At 43.1% G+C, this 22052-nt stretch overlaps 1 protein-coding gene across 2 annotated transcripts in view; it reads right to left on the reverse strand.

The window, feature by feature from the left end:
* CRB2 (crumbs cell polarity complex component 2) overlaps positions 1-22052 on the reverse strand; it is a 129151-nt gene that overhangs the window by 21842 nt on the left and 85257 nt on the right. For both annotated transcript variants that reach the window (XM_075835516.1, XM_075835515.1), the window contains exons 7-10: positions 6155-7105; positions 3622-4169; positions 2206-2371; positions 176-1040 (exon numbers count right to left, since the gene is read on the reverse strand). In XM_075835516.1, coding sequence (XP_075691631.1) covers positions 176-1040; positions 2206-2371; positions 3622-4169; positions 6155-7105 — 2530 coding nt within the window. The remainder of the gene's footprint in view (positions 1-175; positions 1041-2205; positions 2372-3621; positions 4170-6154; positions 7106-22052) is intronic.

Below are 22052 nucleotides of genomic sequence, written 5' to 3' on the forward strand. Positions count from 1 at the left end.
ACGTGAAACTTCCCTGAATGGAGTTCTTGACATATGGTTAGCGTTCTATTCTGATAAATATGTTGGAGCCACCCTTGAATTTCTACCTGCTTAACGTATTGGTAATTGATCATTTTTGCTTTAGGTTTTAATCCCTAATGTGACGTTGCCCTTCAGATAACCTAGTGATACTTACTCGCAGTATGACCCAGTATATGAGGCTGGGCATAGACATATGTAGTTATTCACATAATCTAAGCAGGACCCTCCATTCAAGCATTGGTGCTGCTGACAGTCATCCACATTGATTTCACAGGTTTTTCCGGTGTAGCCTGAAGAACAGTTGCACCGATAGTCATTCTCCAGGTCGTGGCACAAGCCATGAACACAGGGGTTGGACTTGCAGTCATCAATATTGAGGTGACAGTGAACACCCTCCCACCCCGTTGCACATGTACAGATGAATGAATTGAAAAGATCTTGACATTCTCCACCGTGCTGACAGGGGAGATCACCACACACATCTGCTCCTTTACATCCAAGCTCCAGTGACACTTGTTCTTTCTTAATGAACTGCTGAGGAAATGATTGATCAGCAAATGGAAGATATAGACCTCCAACGGAAACTTGTCCAAGGCATCCAGTGTAATTCTTTGCCAGTTTAATTACAGTGTCTTCTGCTAAGAAACTCAAGCTGCCAGCATTGCCCTGTAGTGCCACATGATGCTCATTGTCTAAGCTTATTGTCCATTGAGGAGGCCCATCATGAGGAGCGTCCATCATCTCAATTCTGTGCCATAAAGCATCAGAAACTATTGTCTTTGAACGAAAGTGGACACCTTCCACACTGTTTCCACTGTATAAAGTGATGAGCAACTGACCGTTCTGAAGAAAAATTAATATGTTTTCCAGACCTTTGGCGGCATCAAGCAAAACAGCGTCCCTGTCTCTAGTCCTGAAGTCCAATGACAAATGAAAAACAGATGTAAAATAATGTTCTGACGAAACGTTGGCTGTAAATATCACTGAGCTGTCTTCTTTAAAAGTTGCGTTGACAAGACCTGCAAATATGCCAAATGTCAAATCATTTTTAAGTGATACATTACAACATGCAGATATAACGGTTGTACAGTAGAAGGGTCAGTTTTAGTTTGAATATTAGAAATCTTCCTCAAAAGACTTAACAGTGAAAAGTTTTTATTCTTCTCAACAATGTAAAACTTTTCTAGGTCTTGTAGAGAGTCTTTAATCAGGGCTGGACAAATCCCATTCTTGTAACTGGCGAACAGGTTTTGCTCCCTGCCCTTTAGAGATTTGGCAGCTGGGTGCTTCCAGTTGTCGCCAATTGCACAGAGCTGGATGCTGTCACCGACGGCTTCCAGCCCCATTCTTTTCCCGCAGAAGCAAGCACAGACCGCCAATTGCACAGAGCTGGATGCTGTCACTGACTGCATCTGCAGGAAGAGAATGGGGCTGGAAGCTAGCACAGACCACTTCTGCAAGACAAATTAAGTATACAGCGGCTATCACACAACGACAGCTTTACATGCTCGCCCCGCAACCGTCTGTTACCAAAAACCACTGCAGGAAGCTACATACAAGCACCTGAAAATAGGCTTCTCTGTAGCTGCCAGCCTGAGTGCAGAGGAGGTGAGTGTACATGGAGGGGTGGGCACAGGTCATGAGATTGTGGCTGTTGCAAGTGGGAGGAGGCTGAGGGGGATTGTTGCTGTGATTACTGGAGATGTTGGGGGGGGGGGGGGGTCTGCTGGGACTACTATAAAAGTGCTGGTGGGGGCACTTGGCCATGTTTTTCGGTGTATATTTACACCTTGATGGTAATCCTGTGGCAACTGCACAATGGCAAAACCACGTGAGTACAAGCAGATTTTGCTGCAGTCAGATTATTTGCTACAGTTTTACATGTGGTTTTGCCAAAGCACAGCAATAGTGGCACTCACTGCAGTGCTATTACTGCCCCATGTGAATGTGCCCTTACTACTCAAGTGGGGTGGCACACAGAAAATTGTTACTGTTAGGAGGTTTGGCACAATTACTAAGGGGAGCTCGATTCTGACGACTGAATGGGCAAAACCTCAAGTACATTGTTGTGGTCTCCTACGTTTTGGAACTGGCTTCTGTACCTGGATAAGATTTTGTCTAGGCTTGCCTTCAAGAAAATTAAAACCAGTAACTATATGGATATAAAAAAGGAACAATCCATACATGTATACCCTCCAGGAAAGTCCTGGCATGTGGACTCCAGTGGACAAGGTCTCCGCTGACACCATACCGGCTCCTCACATGTTGGCCCAGTGAAGTTGGCTGAACACTCGCAGGTAAAGTCATTCCAGGTCACGGTGCAGGTGCCGTTATTCTTGCATGGGCTGGACTAGAAAAATAAAGATGAAAAATCTATAAATTCCCTGAAATGTAATAAATGACTTAGTTGTGTCTGACTTTCACCAATTAACTCTAGATTTTAAGTTATTGATTTAAACTTTTGTTTAATTTCTTTAATTGAATTGGTGATATGTGTCAAGATAGGGGGGTAGTGTAGCCTTTAATTGGTATTATGTCTCATTCTTTATGTGCCTGATTTTTAACAGTAACAGAGATAACATCCAGAGAAGCTTACACCTTGACTCAATGTCTTCCCTTCAACCAGTGCACCGTTAGGGGCTGTTCACACAAGTCGGATTTGCTGCGGAAAGCTCCACATCAGATCTGACCCAGATTCCGCAGTGCATTCCAAACAAAATATCCTCCTTGATTTGGTGCAGATTTTTGGCCGGACATACTGCTGCCGAGGAGGGGGGAATAAAAAAAATAGCACACTCGCCTCGCCTGGTGCTTCTGTAGCTGTCATGCCAGGGGAGGCGAGTATGGTATTTTTTTTTTTTAAGAGTTGTTGCACTTTTTGCGCAGAGTAGCATGAAAAATCACATTTGTCATTTGTTGCGGATTTTCATCTGCAACAAATGTGCAACCATTCCGCAGCATAAATTGACAAGCTGCGAATTAAAAAATCTGCACCGCAGGTCAATTTCTGCATGGACATTTCTACAGCATGTGGATGAAACTTATTAGAGTAGCGGATGATATTTTAACAAGCTGCAGATTTTCCACCTGTAATTCTGGATAGAAAACCTGCAGCGTTACCGCTACATGCAAACATAATTCCCCATGTCTGTACAATAAAACCTCCTTCACTTCATGTATCTACCCCTTATAGTGTATCTATGTACGTCCTTTAGCAGCTGTAGAGGTGGATTAGATGTAGCGCAGTCTGAGGAGGTTTCTCAACATCTACGCAAGCCTGCAGGCAGGGAAAGAGGAACTACAGATTGAAAGGAAAGCCACTGTCCCATGAGATATTATAAACTTTCATGTATTCACATATACGATTGATTATTTTTTTTATATAAATCGCTAAGATCTGAAAGATACAGAAAATTCATAATAGTTATTGTCCAGGGTAAACTGGCAAAATGGTGTGGGTGTGTGTGTGTGTGTGTGTGTGTGTGTGTGGGTGTGTGTGTGTGTGTGTGTGTGTGTGTGTGTGTGTGTGTCGGTGTCAAGGGTATATTACAATAGAGTAAATATTGCAGGGACATCTTATTTCTCATGCCTTATGCTTACCTGACACATGTCATCAGACACACAATTCTTTGTGACATTGCTGTAGGAAACCAGATAAACAAGATCCTCTTTAGTATTAAACGAGAAAAACTCCAAGCGACGACCACAGATTCTAACATCTTGGAGACATCCTTTAAAATATCCACCCCACTGCTCCATGTCTTCACCTGATGGCAATCCTCCAACTAGCACATTATCTCCTGCTGAAGCTGATAACAATGACAGCCAGTCTACCTCTTCCTCAAACATGACACCATTGAGTTCAATTAAGCCTTCCGTAATGGATAGATCAATCCTATGTTTTTTGCCATTGCTGACATATTCCTTGAAAGAAAGTGTTTTTGACAAAAGCTTCACGTGGATTTGTCCAGACTTCAAGTAAATTGACAAGTAATCCATAGTACCATTACTGATCTGTAGCAAAAGGCCATCTGGTTTAAGTGTCCTAAAAAACGCAGAAACATTGAAAGAGTCTCCAACGTCCTGGGTGACTGTAAAGTTGGCAAAACTCGGGATATTTTCCCAGAAAAATGTCCCAGATGTGTATTCTGCGGAAATAGGGAGGAATAATGGTAAAGTTACTAGAAACAGAAAGCCAATGAGTTAAGTGGACTGATGTGATAAGGCAAATACAAGCGGAGTAGGGTAAAGGAATGGTTGTAGTGTGGCAAGATACAAGGAACAAAAGGCTTGTCATGATAGGCATGAGATATATGACTTGTGGGGGGAAACCACAGGCCTCGGTAATTGTGACAAATTTTCACAGTCTGAACATAGGAAACAAGTTTAAGAACTTTCTAAGATTTAGGCCTCATTTGTTTTTATTGCTCTAGGTTTGCCCATTTTGAGGGTGTTTTCCACCCACAGACCACAAGTTAAAGCATACCTAACTCTTCTGGTGACTTTTCAGTATAAGCGGTCAGGTGTGTGTACATAAGGGGATAACACTATTTATGGCCATTATATGACTCGTATTCAGCATTTTCAAGCAGTTTATCCCCTTTACAGGGTTTCTTGCTCGCTCTAGTTCTCCGTTTTCTCAGAGCTAGTGGGCGGAGATATCATGTCTCCTAAATGAAACTAGAGATGGATTTTGCTTGACAACAGGGGTGTTCACAATAACAGGAACGGAAACATCTTGTGGCAGTAACTTCATACAGAATTTGCATGGATAAAACTACTAAGTTTTAACAGTAAGTAAATCACAAAATGTATCTATAACAGGCATACTATTAGATCAGCATAAGTTGTTTGAAAAATTTGTATCCATTTAACAATTGCACCAAATGCGGCAATTGCTGAGACCTTCGTTATAGTTTTTGAAGCTATTCTTGTTGTAAAAAAATTCACCAAAAAAAGGCTGAAGGAGTCATTATTTTGGTCAAACTAACAGATTAGTAATGTCTATAAGGGGGGATTCAGACGAGCGCGATTTGCGCGCGTGCAGGCCGCGTATTTTCTGCGCATCACGCACAGCACTATAGAAGGCAATGAGGCAGTTCAAACAGTGCGTGATTCTTGCGCAGCGTTTGTTCGCTGCGTACTATACGCGACCGGTTCAAAAACTCTGCGTATTTCACGCATCACGCACCCATTGAAGTCAATGGGTGCGTGAAAATCACGCGCACCACACGGAAGCACTTCCATGGGACGAGCGTGATTCGCGCAACAGCAGTGAAAAGGATGAATGAAAACCGAAAAGCACCACGTGCTTTTCTGTTTCCGAACATCCAAACGGAGTGTCTTTGCGATGAGCGAAGCCGGACAAGCGTACCGAACTTCACCGGGTTCGGCCAAACTCGTTTTGGCCGATCCCGGCAAAAAAATTATCGGTACGCGATGTCAGGAGATAGTCACTGTCCATGGTGCTGAAAGAGTTAAACTGTTTCAGCACCATGGACAGTGACTTGCGATCACAAAATACATTAACCTGTAAAAAAAAAACGAAGTTCTAACTTACCGATTACTCCTGTCTCCTTCCTGCAGTCCGACCTCCCGGGATGACACTTCAGTTCAAGTGACAGCTCCAGCCAATCACAGGCCAAGCACAGGCTGCAGCCAATCACAGGCTGCAGCGGTCACTTGGACTGCTGCGTCATCCAGGGAGGTGGGGCCCGATGTCAAGAGAGGCGCGTCACCAAGGACGCGTCACCAAGGACGCGTCACCAAGGCAACGGCCGGGAAGTTCTCGGTAAGTAGGAACTTTATCTTTTTTTTTTACAGGTTTTTCGCTGTTGTGTTCGGCATTCACTGTCGAGGGTGCTGAAAGATTTAGCTCTTTCAGCACCTTGGACAGTGACGGGCGTTGACAAGCCTCATCTCTATGATGCCGGCTGCGCGAAAATCACGCAGCCGCGCATCAGACACGCATGACACACGCAGCTGTCAAATGGTTTTTGCGCTCGCAAAACGCTGCGTTGTTTGCGCGCGCAAAAACGCAACGTTCGTGTGAATCTCCCCTAATAGTAACAGTACACACATAATTGGAAAAAAAAGACCAAAAAAAAAAACAACTAACAAACAAAGTACATACCTTCCAAGCAAGTTGGACCCGTGTATGGTCTGACACAGTCACACTTAAAGTTGATCCACTGGTCAATGCACCGTGATCCATGGTGACAAGGATCGGAGTAGCACCAGTCAGTTTTATTACACCCCAGTATCATTTCATAGGATTGGTCATCTTCAATATTCTGTGGTAGCAGGATATTGGAATCAATTATAAGATCTTCTAAACATCCAGTGAAGTTTTGCTTGCTCAGTGTATTGTCTAGCAGAGTGTTCCGTATAAGTCCTCCTATGTATATTCGTGTAAATGACTCCTGAAGCGGAGGATCATACCCCGAGATTAAAGGTTGGGTGCTGGAACAACTACTTTTGTTGCAACCCTCATGATATAGAGTCAGATCCAGGGATGAATTTAAAGTAACCTCTGCTTTATACCAACGACCATCATCTACTTTATGTTCATCTATAACCAAGACTGAACGAGAGTTGTTGTAGTTATTAAATATAACTTGCAGCAGTCCATTATAGAGTTCAAGTATTAGATAGCTTTCTTCATTGCCACGATAAAGGAGAACCATATTTGGCAACGTTGTTCTAAACCCTACGGTTATGCGGGCCGTGTCTTCTGTACTTTTGCTTCTATTGGATAGCTCCTGGTCATAGATAATATACCCACTTGATGAGAAAGAAAACGTGGTGGAAATAGAACAATCCGTCCCATAAAAGCCTGGTAGGCAATTGCAGGAATGGATATGGATCTCTTCTTCATATCTAGGAATGCACACAGCATTATTATGGCAGCTGTGATTTAAGCACCCCACCAGTTTTATGGAGCAGTTTTTACCTCCCCAAGTGACTCCACCTAGTATGGGTGCTGGACATTTACAGGTATAGTCTTCAACTCCATCTTCACACGTGGCTCCATTCTCACATGGATTGCTTTCACAGTCATCAATGTTTATAGCGCATAGTACACCTATAAAAATAAAAAGCAAATAATACATCAAAACTGTGACGGGACTGCAAGGATTGTAAACACCAGGGCCCCAATGCATGATGTAGACTATTTGCAGGAGTAAACTCAATGGAATATTGGCGCAATGAATAGTAGAAGCTTAGGCAGGTAGACTCCAAATCAGTTGGCCAGGGAAAAATTATTTTCTAAAAAAATGTCCTCCAGCCTTGGTTTTTCAATCCCTAAAACCTCCTACTAACCTTATAACCAGTTTCTGTTTGATCTCAATTGTCACTGCTGCTCGCTCTGTTTATTTACATCCTTTGCTTCTGGTCCTGAATATTTCCTGTCTTGTAACCCACCATACCCATGATCCCTTGCTGCATATGAGAAGACAGTTTACAGTCGTCGTCCTCCTTCCTCTGCAGCATCTCAGCACTTAGAAATTAGAGCAGGGGGGGGCGGGGACATGGCAGAATGCAGTCACCCAGCTCACTGCACACTGTCACCAACAAACAATAATAACCACACAGGGGTGATGTGGGTTAAATACAGGGATTATGGGGTAATAAACAAGGATGATATAACTCCATCATCCCTGTGTATTACCCCCATCATTCCTGTGTATAACCTCATCCATGTATTTATATAACCCCCATCATCCCTGTATTTATATAACCCCCATTATCCCTGTATTTATATAACCCTCATCTTCCCTGTATTTATAGAACCCTCATCTTCCCTGTATTTATATAACCCCCATCATGTGTATTACCTTATCATCCCTGTGAATAACCCTCCATAATCCCTGTGTATTACCCCCATCATCTCTGTATATAACACCCATCATCCCTAAATATAACCATCATCCCTAAATAGAAAACTACCATCATCCCTGTATATAACCACCATCATCCCTGTATTTATGCAACCTCCATCATCCCTGTATTTATGTAACCCCCATTATCCCTGTAACCCCCATTATCCCTGTATTTGAATTCTGCTCCAGGGGAAGCCCCTGATGTCACTATCCATAAATGAATTGTGTTGCCAGGGGCTTCTCCAGGGTAGGAATCCCTGGCCACAGCGTAGTCGATGGTCTGGCTAGGGATTCCGCCCCTAGAGGGGGCCCAATTGAGCCATCTACAGGGGGTGTTAACGCTATCTACAGGCAGGGTGGCAGAGCATTGCCGACGATTCTGCTTCAGGAAGAGCCCCTGATGTCACTGTCCATATATGGACCGTGATGTCAAGGGCTTTGCCAGAGCGCTTGCGCTGTTCCATAGTTAAATGCTGGAGCAGGGAGCTGACTGTTCCCTGCTTCAGCATTGGATTCAACTGTATCTGCGTCCTGAGGACGCAGATACAGTTAAAACCGGGACATACCACCGACCGACCGTGACATCGCCTGGAATCTGAATGCGGGACGGTTGGTAGGTAACCCCCATCATCCCTGTGTTTATGTAACCATCAGGGCGCATAACATGAATGCAGAGAGAGTAGGAGGAGAAGACGTGCACTAGAAAAGACAACGTTGAAGGCTGAGCAGAAGCACGGTGCGTCATCAACTACGTTTACAGGCAGTAGGACCAGAGGCGGAGCTCTGAAGAGCTCATGAAACATCCGACCGGCCATCTGCCTGTAAACAGAGTTGATGACACGCCGTGCCTCTGCTCAGCCGGAAGTGATGGCTGAGCCGGAAGTGATGGCTGAGCCAGTAGCTGGGTGATGTGACAGCAATGTAGGAGTAAGAAACGGTGGCACAATTAAACACATTGTATATCAAGAAATGAATTGTGAATGGCACATTAAGTTAAAACATAAATAAAATGTACTCCTGGCCAACCCCTTTAATGCTAAAGGGTAACTACACTTTACAAAGAACATGCTCGGACCCACACCGATCAAATCTTCTGACATGTCACTATGAAATATCAGAAGCATTTTGAAAGTTTAGTTACAGAACTATGTTGGTCTTAAAGGGTAACTAAACGTTTGACAAACTTCTGAAATGTCATAGTGACATGTCAGAAGTTTTGATTGGTGGGGGTCCAAGCACCGAGACCCCCACCAATCGCTAAAACAAAGCGGCAGAAGAGCTCATGTGAGCGCTGAGCTGCTTAGTTTCTGTTCGTCTTTTTCCAGAAAGCCAATGTATCTAAGTACGGGCCCATAGACTTTCTATTGAGCCCGTACTCTGATACATTCATTTTCGGAAAAAGACGAACAGAAACTAAGTGGCTGAGCGCTCACACGGGCACTTATGCCGCTTCCTTTATTAGTGGGGGTTTTAGTGCTCGGATCCCCACCAAACAAACTTCTGACATGTCACTATGACATGTCAGAAGTTTGTCAAACGTTTAGTTACCCTTTAATATTTATAAGGCATTTCGAGGGATGAAAACGTCATCAGATAAAAGGGTCGTGTACGGAGATAGAAGGTACTGGCCAATCTATGGCCGCCCCTGCATAGATGCCCCTATCGACTTCCCCCTTATGGTATACCATATAGTTCCCAAATAACACAGCCAGAGAGTTGCCTTAAGAATACTGTCCAGTCAGTAAACTAGGGGACGTATCTGCAACCTGTTCTCAGTCACTAGTTTTCACAGTCAGGACCACATTATAGGGAGAGTAAAAAGGAAAATGTCCTGGCTCTCCATCATATTGATCAGGATCAACCACCTCCCCATCACAATACTGTATATACAATTTAATTTATTTATTGGTTTTCATGTAGACTGCTATATGGAAATGGGAAAACATCTGAGTTTACAAGTACTAAACTCGGGGACCAGATTTGACCAGACAGTAAGCTGCAAACCTATTACCCTTTCTGTTCATAAATGATATTTCTTAACTTAAGTACCCCATTTACTGAGAAAACCAGGGAAAAAACAAGCATCAATAATTTTCTACAACTGAATCCTTGAAAATCTACAACTTCGGCATATTCATATCTTGTAGATACCTCCAACAGATGGTAGCGATGTATAAGCATATATGGACAGTGACGTCCGGGGCTTTCAACCATTGAGTCTCTGGCCAGAGCATCGCAAGCGCTCCGGCTGGGGACTCTGGGACTTGAGCAGCCCCTGACGTCACGGTCCATATATGGACAGTGGCGTCAAGAACTTTCCCAAAACAGGAGTCCCCAGCCAGAGCGCTTGTGAAGCTCTGGCCATCACTGTCCATGTATGAACAGTGATGTCAGGGGTTCCCAGGGCCCAAATCCCCAAGCTGAGCGCTGCTTAATGCTCTTCTATGGGACTCTGGCCCTGGGGAAGCACCCAGAGATATACGTTTAACATATATCTGTGAATGATGCCATACAGTGGCATCATCACACATAAGCTCCTATGTTAAAATCATATACTGCACAGTTTTGTTTTGTGGGATCTCTCAGGATGGAAGAGCGTAATATGCTACGTTATTCCATCCTCAAAAAATAAAGTATTCTGACATATACCAGCCCGACGAAGGCCCAAAAGATACTCTAGAAAGCCCTACAGACACATTTAGCATGTATGTAGGGAGCTTTCCCAGCATACACGCTAAACGAAGGGTAAAAAATGTAATGTGAACAGGCACTTCTAAGTATAAACAAAGGACAGACCACACAGAGAACAGTGACAGGCCAGGTAACACACACAATACCAGATGTTTTTAAGTTTGTGTATTTCTCAAAATTTTATTATTCTAAAAAGCATTTCACAAATCATTGAGAGAAATGTAGTTCACGCAAACACCAGCAGATGGCACCGATACTATTTTATGCCTACATTCTATTCCTTAGTTAAAGGAGTTTTTCAATGAGACATTTAGGACATATCCACGGGATACATCATAAAAGTCAGATAGGTGCGGGTTCTCTACAACGGGGTCTCTTGTTACTGGTAATACATAACTCTTGGCAGATTAGCACCTGTATATCCATTTCATGTAGGAGCTGACTAACTCTCTTTATCTGTAATATCCTGTGGATATCTCATAAATGTCCCTTATGGGAAAACCCCTTTAATTCCTTATCTTCACGTACTTAAAAAGGGGTTTTCCACTACCGGACAACTGATAACCTACCCACCGGATAGGTCATCAGTACGTGATCTGTGGGGGCCAGACACCCAGACACTGCAGCATTAAGCCACTCCGGCTACCTCAGGGCACCGGACGTCCATGCCGGAAGCGGATTGCTCTAGTCATGTAATAGCGGCCGTACTGCATCTCAATATTCAAGTTCAGTTTGGCATCCCAGCCGCTATGCAATGTACGGAGCCAACTGCTTCCAGTTCCGTACATTGTGTAATGTGCCATAACATCCGGTGCCCGCAGGCCACCGGAGCAGCTGATCTGTGCGGGATTCGGGTGTCGGACCCACACCAACGATATACTGGTGATCTATCTGTTGGATAGTAAAAAAAACAGCGATTGTGACAAAGGCCTGGTATGTCCTTTGAAAATCGCCTGACAAAAAACAACATAACAAAAAGTTGAATTACTTTGAATAAAAAAAAAAACAATGATTTGAGAAAATCTATTTCTATGTCCATCATATCCTTATAGCACCTGAATATTTCTGTCTAGGAGTGCAGTTCATCATTCTTTCTATACACTCGGTCAACACTAGGTGGATAGGTCATCAGTATTCCGGTAGTGGACAACCCCTTTAAGTACTACTAACCTCTCCTTATTAGCGACCTTAATTAAGAAAAGTTAGTGGGTGTATCTGCAAAACCATCCCCCGATCATCATGTGGCAGCTTCTTTCATCTTTGGATACTTGTACGCTTTTCAATAGACGTATGCAGCCAGAAGAAGCAGACACACGAGCACTCTCAGCAATGTTTTTTTTATTTCCTCCATCCCAATGTCCTAATTTATGAGGATTTAATGAAAACTAAGCAAATGCTTTGAGTGGAATTATACTTTAGTTCATGTCCATGTGCTCACAGAGTGTAGTACGGACAGCACATGGACTGAACAGTGAGGAGGACATTGAATGGAGCAGAGGTCAAGCATGTGCACTGTCGCGCAATTCAAAGTCTCTGGGAATGATGAAAACAGAGGAGCGCTCTACTTAGCTGTTTCCGTCAATACCATAGACATTAGAGGGGCAGCAATCGCTGCTCCATTCAAGCTGCTACTCACTACGGGGGGTACGAGACCCCGTTAAGAGTACGAGACTACCGTTTTTCACATCCGAGGAACATCCGTGCTGTACCCTGCGGGACGTGTTATCACACATCCCCCATAGACTAGAGTCTATGGAGGGATACAAGAAGCGCAAAAAAACAGGAGATGTCCTATTTTTTAACGGACCCTTCACTTGGTCCGCTGAAACAACGGTCGTGTGAACGGCCCCATTGAATTACATAGGTCCGTATGACGGCCGTTGTTTTAACACGTTCGTATGAATAAGGCCTTACCGTGGTTCACTTTTTCTCATCCAGCCTGGCACACACTGATACAGTCTTGTGCAGATTACCATAGTAATCTGATAAACATTACATGTGGCGGATGTATCAGGATTTGTACTGATCTGTGAGCCAGATAAACAATGGATGTGATCCACACTAACCAGAAAAATGCAGGTTACGTGCGCAGGGTATCCAGGGGGAGGTGGGGACAGACATCACAGCTCCACACACGTCTCTGACAAGGGGGCTCGGTATGCTTCTCTCTGATCTAGACTGGCATACAGAAACTTTTCCAACAAAGAACTAATCCAACTTTAATGAAACGGAGTTAGCTGGAATACAATTATAATAGGGGCGCAGGGAAAAGCCAAAGCAGCCCTCAAAGTCCGGAGAAACAAAAGCGCCAAGACACAACACATGTAGTCATTATTCTTCCTTTTACAGAAGAGTTCTAGAACCAAAGTCATCCAAAGCTTGTAAAAAGCTGGTTATATTCTACGACACAGTGGGGGGGGGGGGGGCATCTACAATGCAAACAGGAAGAATTTGGGGCAGGGGTATAACTTGAACCTCTTAGGCTCCAATGCTATATCTATAATCGGGCCTCACTACTATTTTTTTTACCGTTATTTATAGTTACATAGCTACTTAGGCTGAATAAGTTCATCCTCTCTCAGATCAATTATACATCAGTCATTGCTAGATTGCTTATCACCCTCAATGTCATTCGATAATCTTCAAGCCCTTTTTTGAATGCAGTCCTTGTGTCTGCCATTACTACCTCTTGGGCTAGGGCATTCCATAGTTTGACTACTCTAACTGTATAGAATCCTTTCCTATTTTGATGTCTAAAACGACTTTCCTCCACACAAGGAATGTCCCCTGGTCCTTTGCACAGTTAGTGGAATGAATAAATCACGTGGGATTAACCACACATATACATGTAAATGAGATCACCTCCAAGGCATCTTTTTTACAAGCGGATGCAAACTATGACGTCATTGAGAATACTGGTCTCGTTATATGGGACAGAGGGACCTTATAGGCCTCCCTGAGGCTTAAGGGCCCAGGTGTGACAGAAATCTCTGCACCCAAAATTTGGTGGGGTAAAACGCTCTGCGACATCAGGTGCAAATTGTTTTTTGTTCCCCAGGTTTGTGAAAACCCGTACAGAGACCAGAAGAATAAAGGAGTCACCGACATGAAACATTACTTACAATCTGACCATAAATGTAGATTGTTAATGACAATCTGTACTAAAATTGCAGAAACATTGTGAATAATTAATAAAAATCCTAAGATTTTGAAAACAAGTCTCGACTGATTTATATATTTTGGCACATTTAATATACCCTGGTTACTCAATTTGGGTCAATAAATATTCAAGACTTTTTGTATTGTTACAGATAATTTTCTGTGACAATTGACTATTGTTAAAAGGGACACCATTACCAAAAATGTCATGAGCTCAGATTAAAACCTCATCATTAATGTATGTATTTTTTATTTTTTTTAGCATACACCAGTGAATTTGATGCCATTTTTTTTTTTTTTTTTAGAATTGACTGTGTGCAGTTCCTACTGGACTGCACCCCAACCATCTCTGCACATCAGTGGAGTATCAGTAGTCAATGGATTAAAGTAATTATCAATGATAGGTAACATAATGACACCCTCTCCCTCCTCTCCGGCCAACCCTTTTAGGCCCTGTTCACACAGAGTGTTTTGTCGCAAAACCGTGGCACAAAAGGTTGAAAAATCTCACTCGCAGGAAAAAAAAAAAAAGCGTCACGCCCTTCAGGCGTTTCCATCTCTGATCTCCCAATGACATCAATGGGAGGCAGAAAAAAGCGGTTTCTTGCCAGTGCAGCTCAACGGCCGCGGCCAAAAAACGCCACAAATATTGCACGCAGGTCAAAATCTGTCTCAAAATTTCTAAAGGAATTTTGGAGCAGATTTTTCCGCCTGCAAAAAAACTCTGTGTGAACAGGGCCTTAATGTGCCTGAAAAGTAACAAGGTGAGGGGGGTCCGAAACATATTGGATAAATTCTACATCAAAATGGTTACGTTAAATGGGTATAAAATAAAATGAACAGGACCACATCTATTTTTATGTATTACTCAAGCAATGTTGAAAATATGAAATATATTGGTTCTAAATTTCTTGTAGTACTGTGCCTTGTGGTGCACTATTAAAATGCTTCATTTATATTTAAAATGGTGTGTCATGCAACGTGTGCACAACAGTGAAGTAACATATACAAGCTTTCCATTAAAGGGACACTCCGAAAAACGGCTGAAAAATCGGAAGCATATTTCATGGATTTCAAATGGGAAAACGGCGTTCTGTTCCGAAGGAGCATTTTTCGGTGCGTTTTTTTACGCGTAAAAAAACGGCCGCAAAAAAGAAGTGCAGGACACTTCTTGGGACGTTTTTGGAGCCGTTTTCCATAGACTAGTGAAAAAAGCTCCTTTTCACTTTCAGCCATAAAAAACGCAGCGAAAATCGCGAGTGGCACAAAAAAGTCTGAAAATCATTTGACTCTGCGTGTGAACATACCCTTAGTCTTTCAGAACAAAAAGCTACAGTTGTATTGATAATGCTCCTCCAAGCGGTCTACGACAACACTCAACTTAAACACAATCAAAACAGGGAATGCCATGCGAATCTGGCAGCAGCACTGGGCCTGTAACTTCAATGTCCGAGGGCAAAAAGGGGGCATGGCCTACACATCGAGCTGAACGGCCGCATTTCTGAGAGGCTCCGTCCTATCTGAGGAATCCAGCTCCATCTCTGCCGCTGCAGCCTTCCAAACCCCTCTAACGTTATACAGGGGACGCCAGCGGATCATCCGGAATCGGGGGACACCCGTATTTCTCGGAGGTGAGCATGCTGGCCGGTGTGGCCTACAACACACCCTAAAGCAGCGGCCTACATTTTTGGCGGCCGCTGAACCGGAGCCTCCCGTCACCATCCTGCTAAATATTGTGACTCATACACCTAACGACAAGGGCCCAGGGATTGCTCCTTCACATCTCCGCAGCATCATTTTTTACCTTGCGGCATAGTCCGCTCCCAGAAGCCGCAGCCTAAATTTAAAGCGGGTGCAGGAACTGGGCCTCCCGACGCCATCCTGCTGCTTATTGGAACTCCTACACATGGTGATGGAGGCCCAGGGGATGCTCCTACACATTTAAGCAGTCACTGCAGCATTTTTGACATTGCAGCCTAGTCCGCGACCAGAAGCAACGGCCTAAATTTAAAGCGGTTGCCGGAATAGGAGCCTCCCACTGCTGGCCTACAGCTAATTGCGACATATATCACTGGTGGAAGTGTTCCTGGGAGATACCAAGCTGCACCTACATTTGCTGCTGTCGCTCCAACACCTTATTGGGATTTGTGGCCTAAATTACTGGCGGCCGGAGAGCCACTGTGATAGTTTCACCTTGTTTCAGTGCATTGCTTTCCATATAAATTGCTTGTGCTACTCAAATGAACTTTATGGAATTTTTGTTCACTCTGCTAAATGCTTATCTACTAATGTGACTTGGCGGACACTACCCCCTTTCATTGGGGAGTGCATTTGTGTGAGCTGCAGGATGGGATGATATCCCTATGAGCTCCACACCACCCAGGGAACAAGCATTACTGATTTAACTTGGAATGTAAGTCGCTTTCTTAACATTCTTATCTACATGAGTGCTATGGCCAGAAGCCGCAAGATGGGTCTCCATGAATGTACCTAACACTCATGACCAAACGATTCCTGAGATCTCACTCCCAGAGGGTTTCAGGGACTATGCCGGATCCAGGATCACCCGCCTGCTCCTCTAACTCAGCAACCAAAGACTCTGCTCCTAAGAGCCCTTCTGCTTCACCTACAGAGGATCCCAATCCTGACTTATTTTCCAGAATTAAATCCCTGTTCAGAGAGGAATTACAACAAGCGGTGGCTGAATTTACCAAACAGTTTCAGGATATGGCACAACGAGTATCTGATGTGGAAGATAAAGCGGATGAGCTGGTAGATGCTGTAACAGAAGACCACCAACAGCTTGACGACCATGAATCCAAATTGAATCAGCTGGAACTCAAAACTAGAAGACCTTGAAAATAGGTCCACCTGAGCCAACTTAAGAATCAGGGGTCTCCCTGAAAATATTACTGCGCTACAAGAAACGGCTCTCACTCTGTTTAAAGCTCTCCTGCCACAAGCGGACACATCGACTTTCCGCATTGATAGGATCCATTACTAAGCCTGGGAACCCAAATCTCCAAAGGGATGTGGTGCTAAAGCTTCATTTCCCTGTGGCCAGAGATATGATTCTGTCTGCTGCTAGATGACTATCTACTCTCGCGGGTTTAGATCCTACTGTGCGCATATATGCGGACCTAGCTCCACATATCAGATGGATAAGAGATGTCAATTTCGGCTCCTCACACTGGCACTCGAAAAAGCCAAGATTAACTATAGATGGGGATTCCCCTTCTCCCTGGGGTTCCAGCTCAATACAAAGGATTTCCTGATAAAAATATATGCTGAAGGCGAGGCGATACTTCAAGCTGAGGGGATCGCTCCAGTAGATGAGGGCCGGCCGTCGCCACTTCCTCAACGTCCGTCTTTATACTTACCAATGCTATTTCTACACGGGACATGTTATATTCAAGACATATACTTTGTGTTTGGTCAGATCACGACATGGTATTAACAGTTTTTGATGATACTAATAAGTCAACTCTGCAGACCAACTGGCGTTTGAATGAATATCTTCTCACTGGACCGGAAATAACTACCATTACTAAATCCCTTGAGGACTATTGCCATAATAATTCCACATCGGACATCTCATCCAACATTATCTGGTTAGCTCACAAACCTGTAATTCGGGGTTCTTTTCTTTCTTTGGCTTCTAGATTGAAAAGGGATCGTACCAAAGTGCAAAAAGACCTAGAGTATAAATTGGCAAAACTAGACATTGCATATTCTAGGAATCCTTCCCGATATTTGTATAAAGCATTGAATGACACCAAAACCACGTTAGACTCGGTACTAACACACACGGCAGAAAAAGCCTGGTCATGGACACAAGCCACTTATTATAAACTGGCCAACAAACCTGACAAAATGTTGCTCGCAGGTTGACGGATAGACAAACTATTAACCATATTCACTCCCTACAATTTAGACCAGGGATCAATACCTCCAATCCGGAGCAGATGTATGATAAAATTATGGAATTTTACTCCAATCTATGCTCCTCCCCTGATCCTGTACCAGAATCAGCATACGTGTCATTTATCCGTGATTTACGACTCCCTAGTATAACTGACTTGGATAGAAGGGCTGAATGTGAATATCACGGACGACGAATTATCAGATGCCATCAAACATCTTAAATTGGAGAAAGGACCGGGACTGGACGCATTTTCAACTAAATATTATAATTTGCTCCACAACTCCTACCCCATTTCTTAATACCATTATGTCTGGTAAAGGCCCTGTCCCAGAATTTCTCTCGGCACAGATCACAACAATCCCAAAGCCTCATAAAGACCCCACTAACCCAGCCAATTATTGTCCCATTTATTTGCTAAATTTAGATTTTAAACTTTTTACTTCTATTTTAGCTTCCTGTTTGAATAAACTGCTCCCTTGTTTGGTGGATCGAGATCAAGTTGGTTTTATACCAGGCAGGCAAGCAGCAGATAATGTTCGGAGAATCTTGAATGCGATCCACTATGCAAAAAGAACCACTACTCCCATTATAGCTCTCGCCCTTGACATAGAGAAGGCATTTAATAGTTTATCCTGCCTTATCTCCTCCACACTTTAAATGCCATGGGCATCAGGGGTTCCTTTCTTTCCGCGGTCACTGCCCCCTATTCTTCCCCTACCGCTACTTTGAAAATCCCTTCTCGCCATCCCTGAGCAATGTGTGACCTACATTACTTACCTTGGGATTAAGCCAACGATGTCCTTATAATCTATATATAAGGTCTACTATCCACCAATGTTATCTTCCCTTAAGAGACTTAGAAAAGTGGGACTCGCCATTTCTATTCTGGATAGGACGCGTACATTGCATCAAAATGGTCACATTACCAAGTTGGTCATATTTATTTAGAACTCTACCTATCCCAATTCCTAAACAATTGACTCTTTTCAAAAATTTATCTTTGGTTTTATATGGTGCTATAAACGTCCACATATATCAAGGTCTGTCATGTATCTACACAAAACGAATGGAGGTTTCTCTGCACCTCATCAGGCTGCTAGACTTTCTCAATTAACCAATGTCATGTCGGGTGCACTAGCACCTCTCTGGACTAACCGTGAAGCCAATTTAATATCTCCCTTGAAGTGGTCCACGTTAATCTGGACCTCTGCTCTGTATCCTGCAAATTTTAGAAATGAATCTCCATTTTCCTACTTTGACCTGGTGTTATGGAGGAGTGTCAGATTTAAGTTTGCTTTACAGGGTAGACCTTCACTACTAACACCTCTATTTTATAATCCCGAATTTCCCCCAGCTTTAAACCCACACTCTTTTAGATGGTGGTCAGACAATAAATTGTTACCATGCGACTTTGATGACTACTAATTATTTTAATATTACGTTTCACCCGCCATCTACTGAATTTTTCCGTGCTCAATAGATTCTGCATTTTTTGAGAAAACTCACATCCGCTTTACCAAAGTTAGACTTAGCACCTATGGAATCCCTATGTGTCTCTTTAGAGCTAATTTACCGGGATCATTATATTTTATATATTATAATTTAAACTGTCCACCTACTGGAGGTAAATTGCCATTCATGGTCAAATGGGAGGAAGAGCTGGTACAACTTGATCAAAAGCAATGGGGTTTCATTTGAGCTACTGCTAGCAAGGGGAGTTTACAAGTCACCCTGATGGAGACCTCTCAAGTTACTACATAGAATCTATACGGTACCGACCAGAATACACACCATGTATTCTGATATTCCTAACGCATGCTTTAGAGGATGTGTGGACCCCGGCACTCATCTGCACACGTGGTGGACTTGTCAGAAACTCAAATACTTTTGGAGGACGGTTGTGACACTTGCTAACTCAAGGATGAATACACACATAGCGCTAACGCCTGAGGTTTGCTTACTAGGGGTTAAACCAGACGGTCTTTCTTACCCTACCTTTAAATTGCTTCAACTCCTTATGATTTCTGCTCGCATACATATTGCTCAAAACTGGATAAAATCTTGGTTTACGAAAAACTCAACGCTGTTCAATGTGATACTGTAGCACAATTTTTTAAGATTTGGTCTCCATGAATACGAACTATGGCTGTCCCAAATCTTTCTTATTATTAAGCAATAAAATGTGCTCAGGTACCTATCCTTATTCTTTGTTTTGACTATTATTAAGTGTTTGAGATTTGGAATAAACCGAGGATGTCTCGATGTTCATCTATGTGATTCTATACATATGTTTATTCTATGTATGCTTCTTATACCACAAACACCATGTTTATACGGTTTTCTTTTATATCGTTCTTTCAAACTATATAAAAGAACGATATAAAATATCGGATATCGTTTATTGGCTTCCTGCGTGAAGTCTCACTTTACCATTTGCATATGTAAAATGCGTATTGTATATAACTTCCATTGTAATTCAAGAAATTAATTTGAAACATAAGCTATGCAAAAAATTCAGTGAAATATTAAAAATCCTTTTCTTTTTTCTTCTGTAATGTTGTATTTACAGTGATTGTCCCACAAAGACCACTCCTTTCTAAATGTACCCCCCCCCCTCTATTAACCAGAACAGAGAGCCCCTAATAAAGAGTGGAACTCTGGCTTTTCATTTAATACATGGGTACCATGTAATATTACATTTGTGGGCAACGTTTGGCCAGTTACAATGATATCAGCTGTTCATAAACCGGACCCATGGCAATCAACAGGACATCATATAAAACTAGAGTTGTGCCACTGCCGCAACCATATTTTTGTGCGCACTTATAAGGCTGCTATGCTTTATATGGCAGAGGGATCTGTGGGATCCCAAGTATAGGAAACAAGTCACATTAGCAAGATTTTAAATTATTATCACGACACTACTTCCCATGGCCACCTGTGCAGAAGCACCTACAGAGACAGAGCAGACACTAAAACCCCATAGACCAGTCCGTAATAGGCTGTATACACCACAGAGCAGGCATAAGCCACTGTCTGCAGTACATTTGGTTTAATTAGAATGCAATGAGAATATGTCTAGGTCTCCAATTAGTCTTAATCTTGCTCTTCTATAGTATTAAACTCTCCCTCTTCTACAAAGCTCTCCTAAACGAAGGCAGTTAAAAATCGCTGGTTGGAATTAAATACAACTTATTTGTATAATCCCCTTAACTTGGGATCTGCCACCAGTTAGTCAATTATTTTAATTAAATAGACTGTGATAAAAGTTTGATACAAAAACATTGTCCTTCATTATTCTGAGGCCCGCAAAGCGCATGCCAAGGTCTGGTTCTCAGCTGTTCTATTGCCATGAAAAAGCATGTCCTCTTCTGTAATATATTTGTCACACTAAATGGTTTCTAAAATGTAAATAAATGATAACAGACGAATGGAATAAACATATAATTCATCTCACTAAAAGAAGCAATTATTAAAAAGTCATCCAACACCCTTCTGAAAAAGAAACTGCCCCCCCCCCCTTAAATATAATAACTGGTTGTACCACTATATCTCAAATCTAAAGCCTTGTTGTACGGCGCTATAATAGGGCACCCATAAAGGGGCATTACTGGACCTCCGTCCAGGGGCGTAGCTAGGGGGGGGGCAGGCGAGGCATATGCCTCGGGCACAACTTCGAGGGGGGCGCCAGCGCCACCCCCTCCTGCACTATAATTGTTCCAGCGTCTATAGGACACTGGTACAATTAGAAGCAATGAATAGCCTGGTACGTTCCGTGCCCGGCCATTCAGTGCCTCTCCACGAGTGAAGCGGTGCGATACGTTGCGCCGCTTGCGTCATTGTAAGGCGCTGAATGACAGGGAAAGTCATTCTGCCCAGCCAATCAGTGCCTTTCATAGACGCTTCGTTCAACCACAGGAGACCTGCGCAGAAGAGAGCAGGTCTCCATTGCTGCTGGACGGGATTATGGTGAGTTTAAATAGTTTGTTATTTTATTGTATTAAAAAAAGTGTGTGGCTTTATCTATGGGGGGGCTTTATCTATGGGGGGGGGGGCTATATACTGGGGTGGGCTATCTATGGAGCACTATATACAGGGGTGGGCTATATCTACAGAGGGGCTATATACAGGGGTGGGCTATCTATGGAGCACTATATACAGGGGTGGGCTATCTGTGGAGCACAGTAGACAGGGGTGGGTTATCTATGGAGCACTATATACAGGAGAGGGCTATATCTACAGGGGGCTATATACAGGGATGGGCTATCTGTGGAGCACTATATACAGGGGTGGGCTATATCTACAGGGGGGCTATATACAGGGGTGGGCTATCTGTGGAGAACTATATACAGGAGTGGGCTATATCTACAGGG

This window comes from Rhinoderma darwinii, chromosome 8, assembly GCF_050947455.1.
Source record: "Rhinoderma darwinii isolate aRhiDar2 chromosome 8, aRhiDar2.hap1, whole genome shotgun sequence".
Classification (NCBI taxonomy): Eukaryota; Metazoa; Chordata; class Amphibia; order Anura; family Rhinodermatidae; genus Rhinoderma; species Rhinoderma darwinii.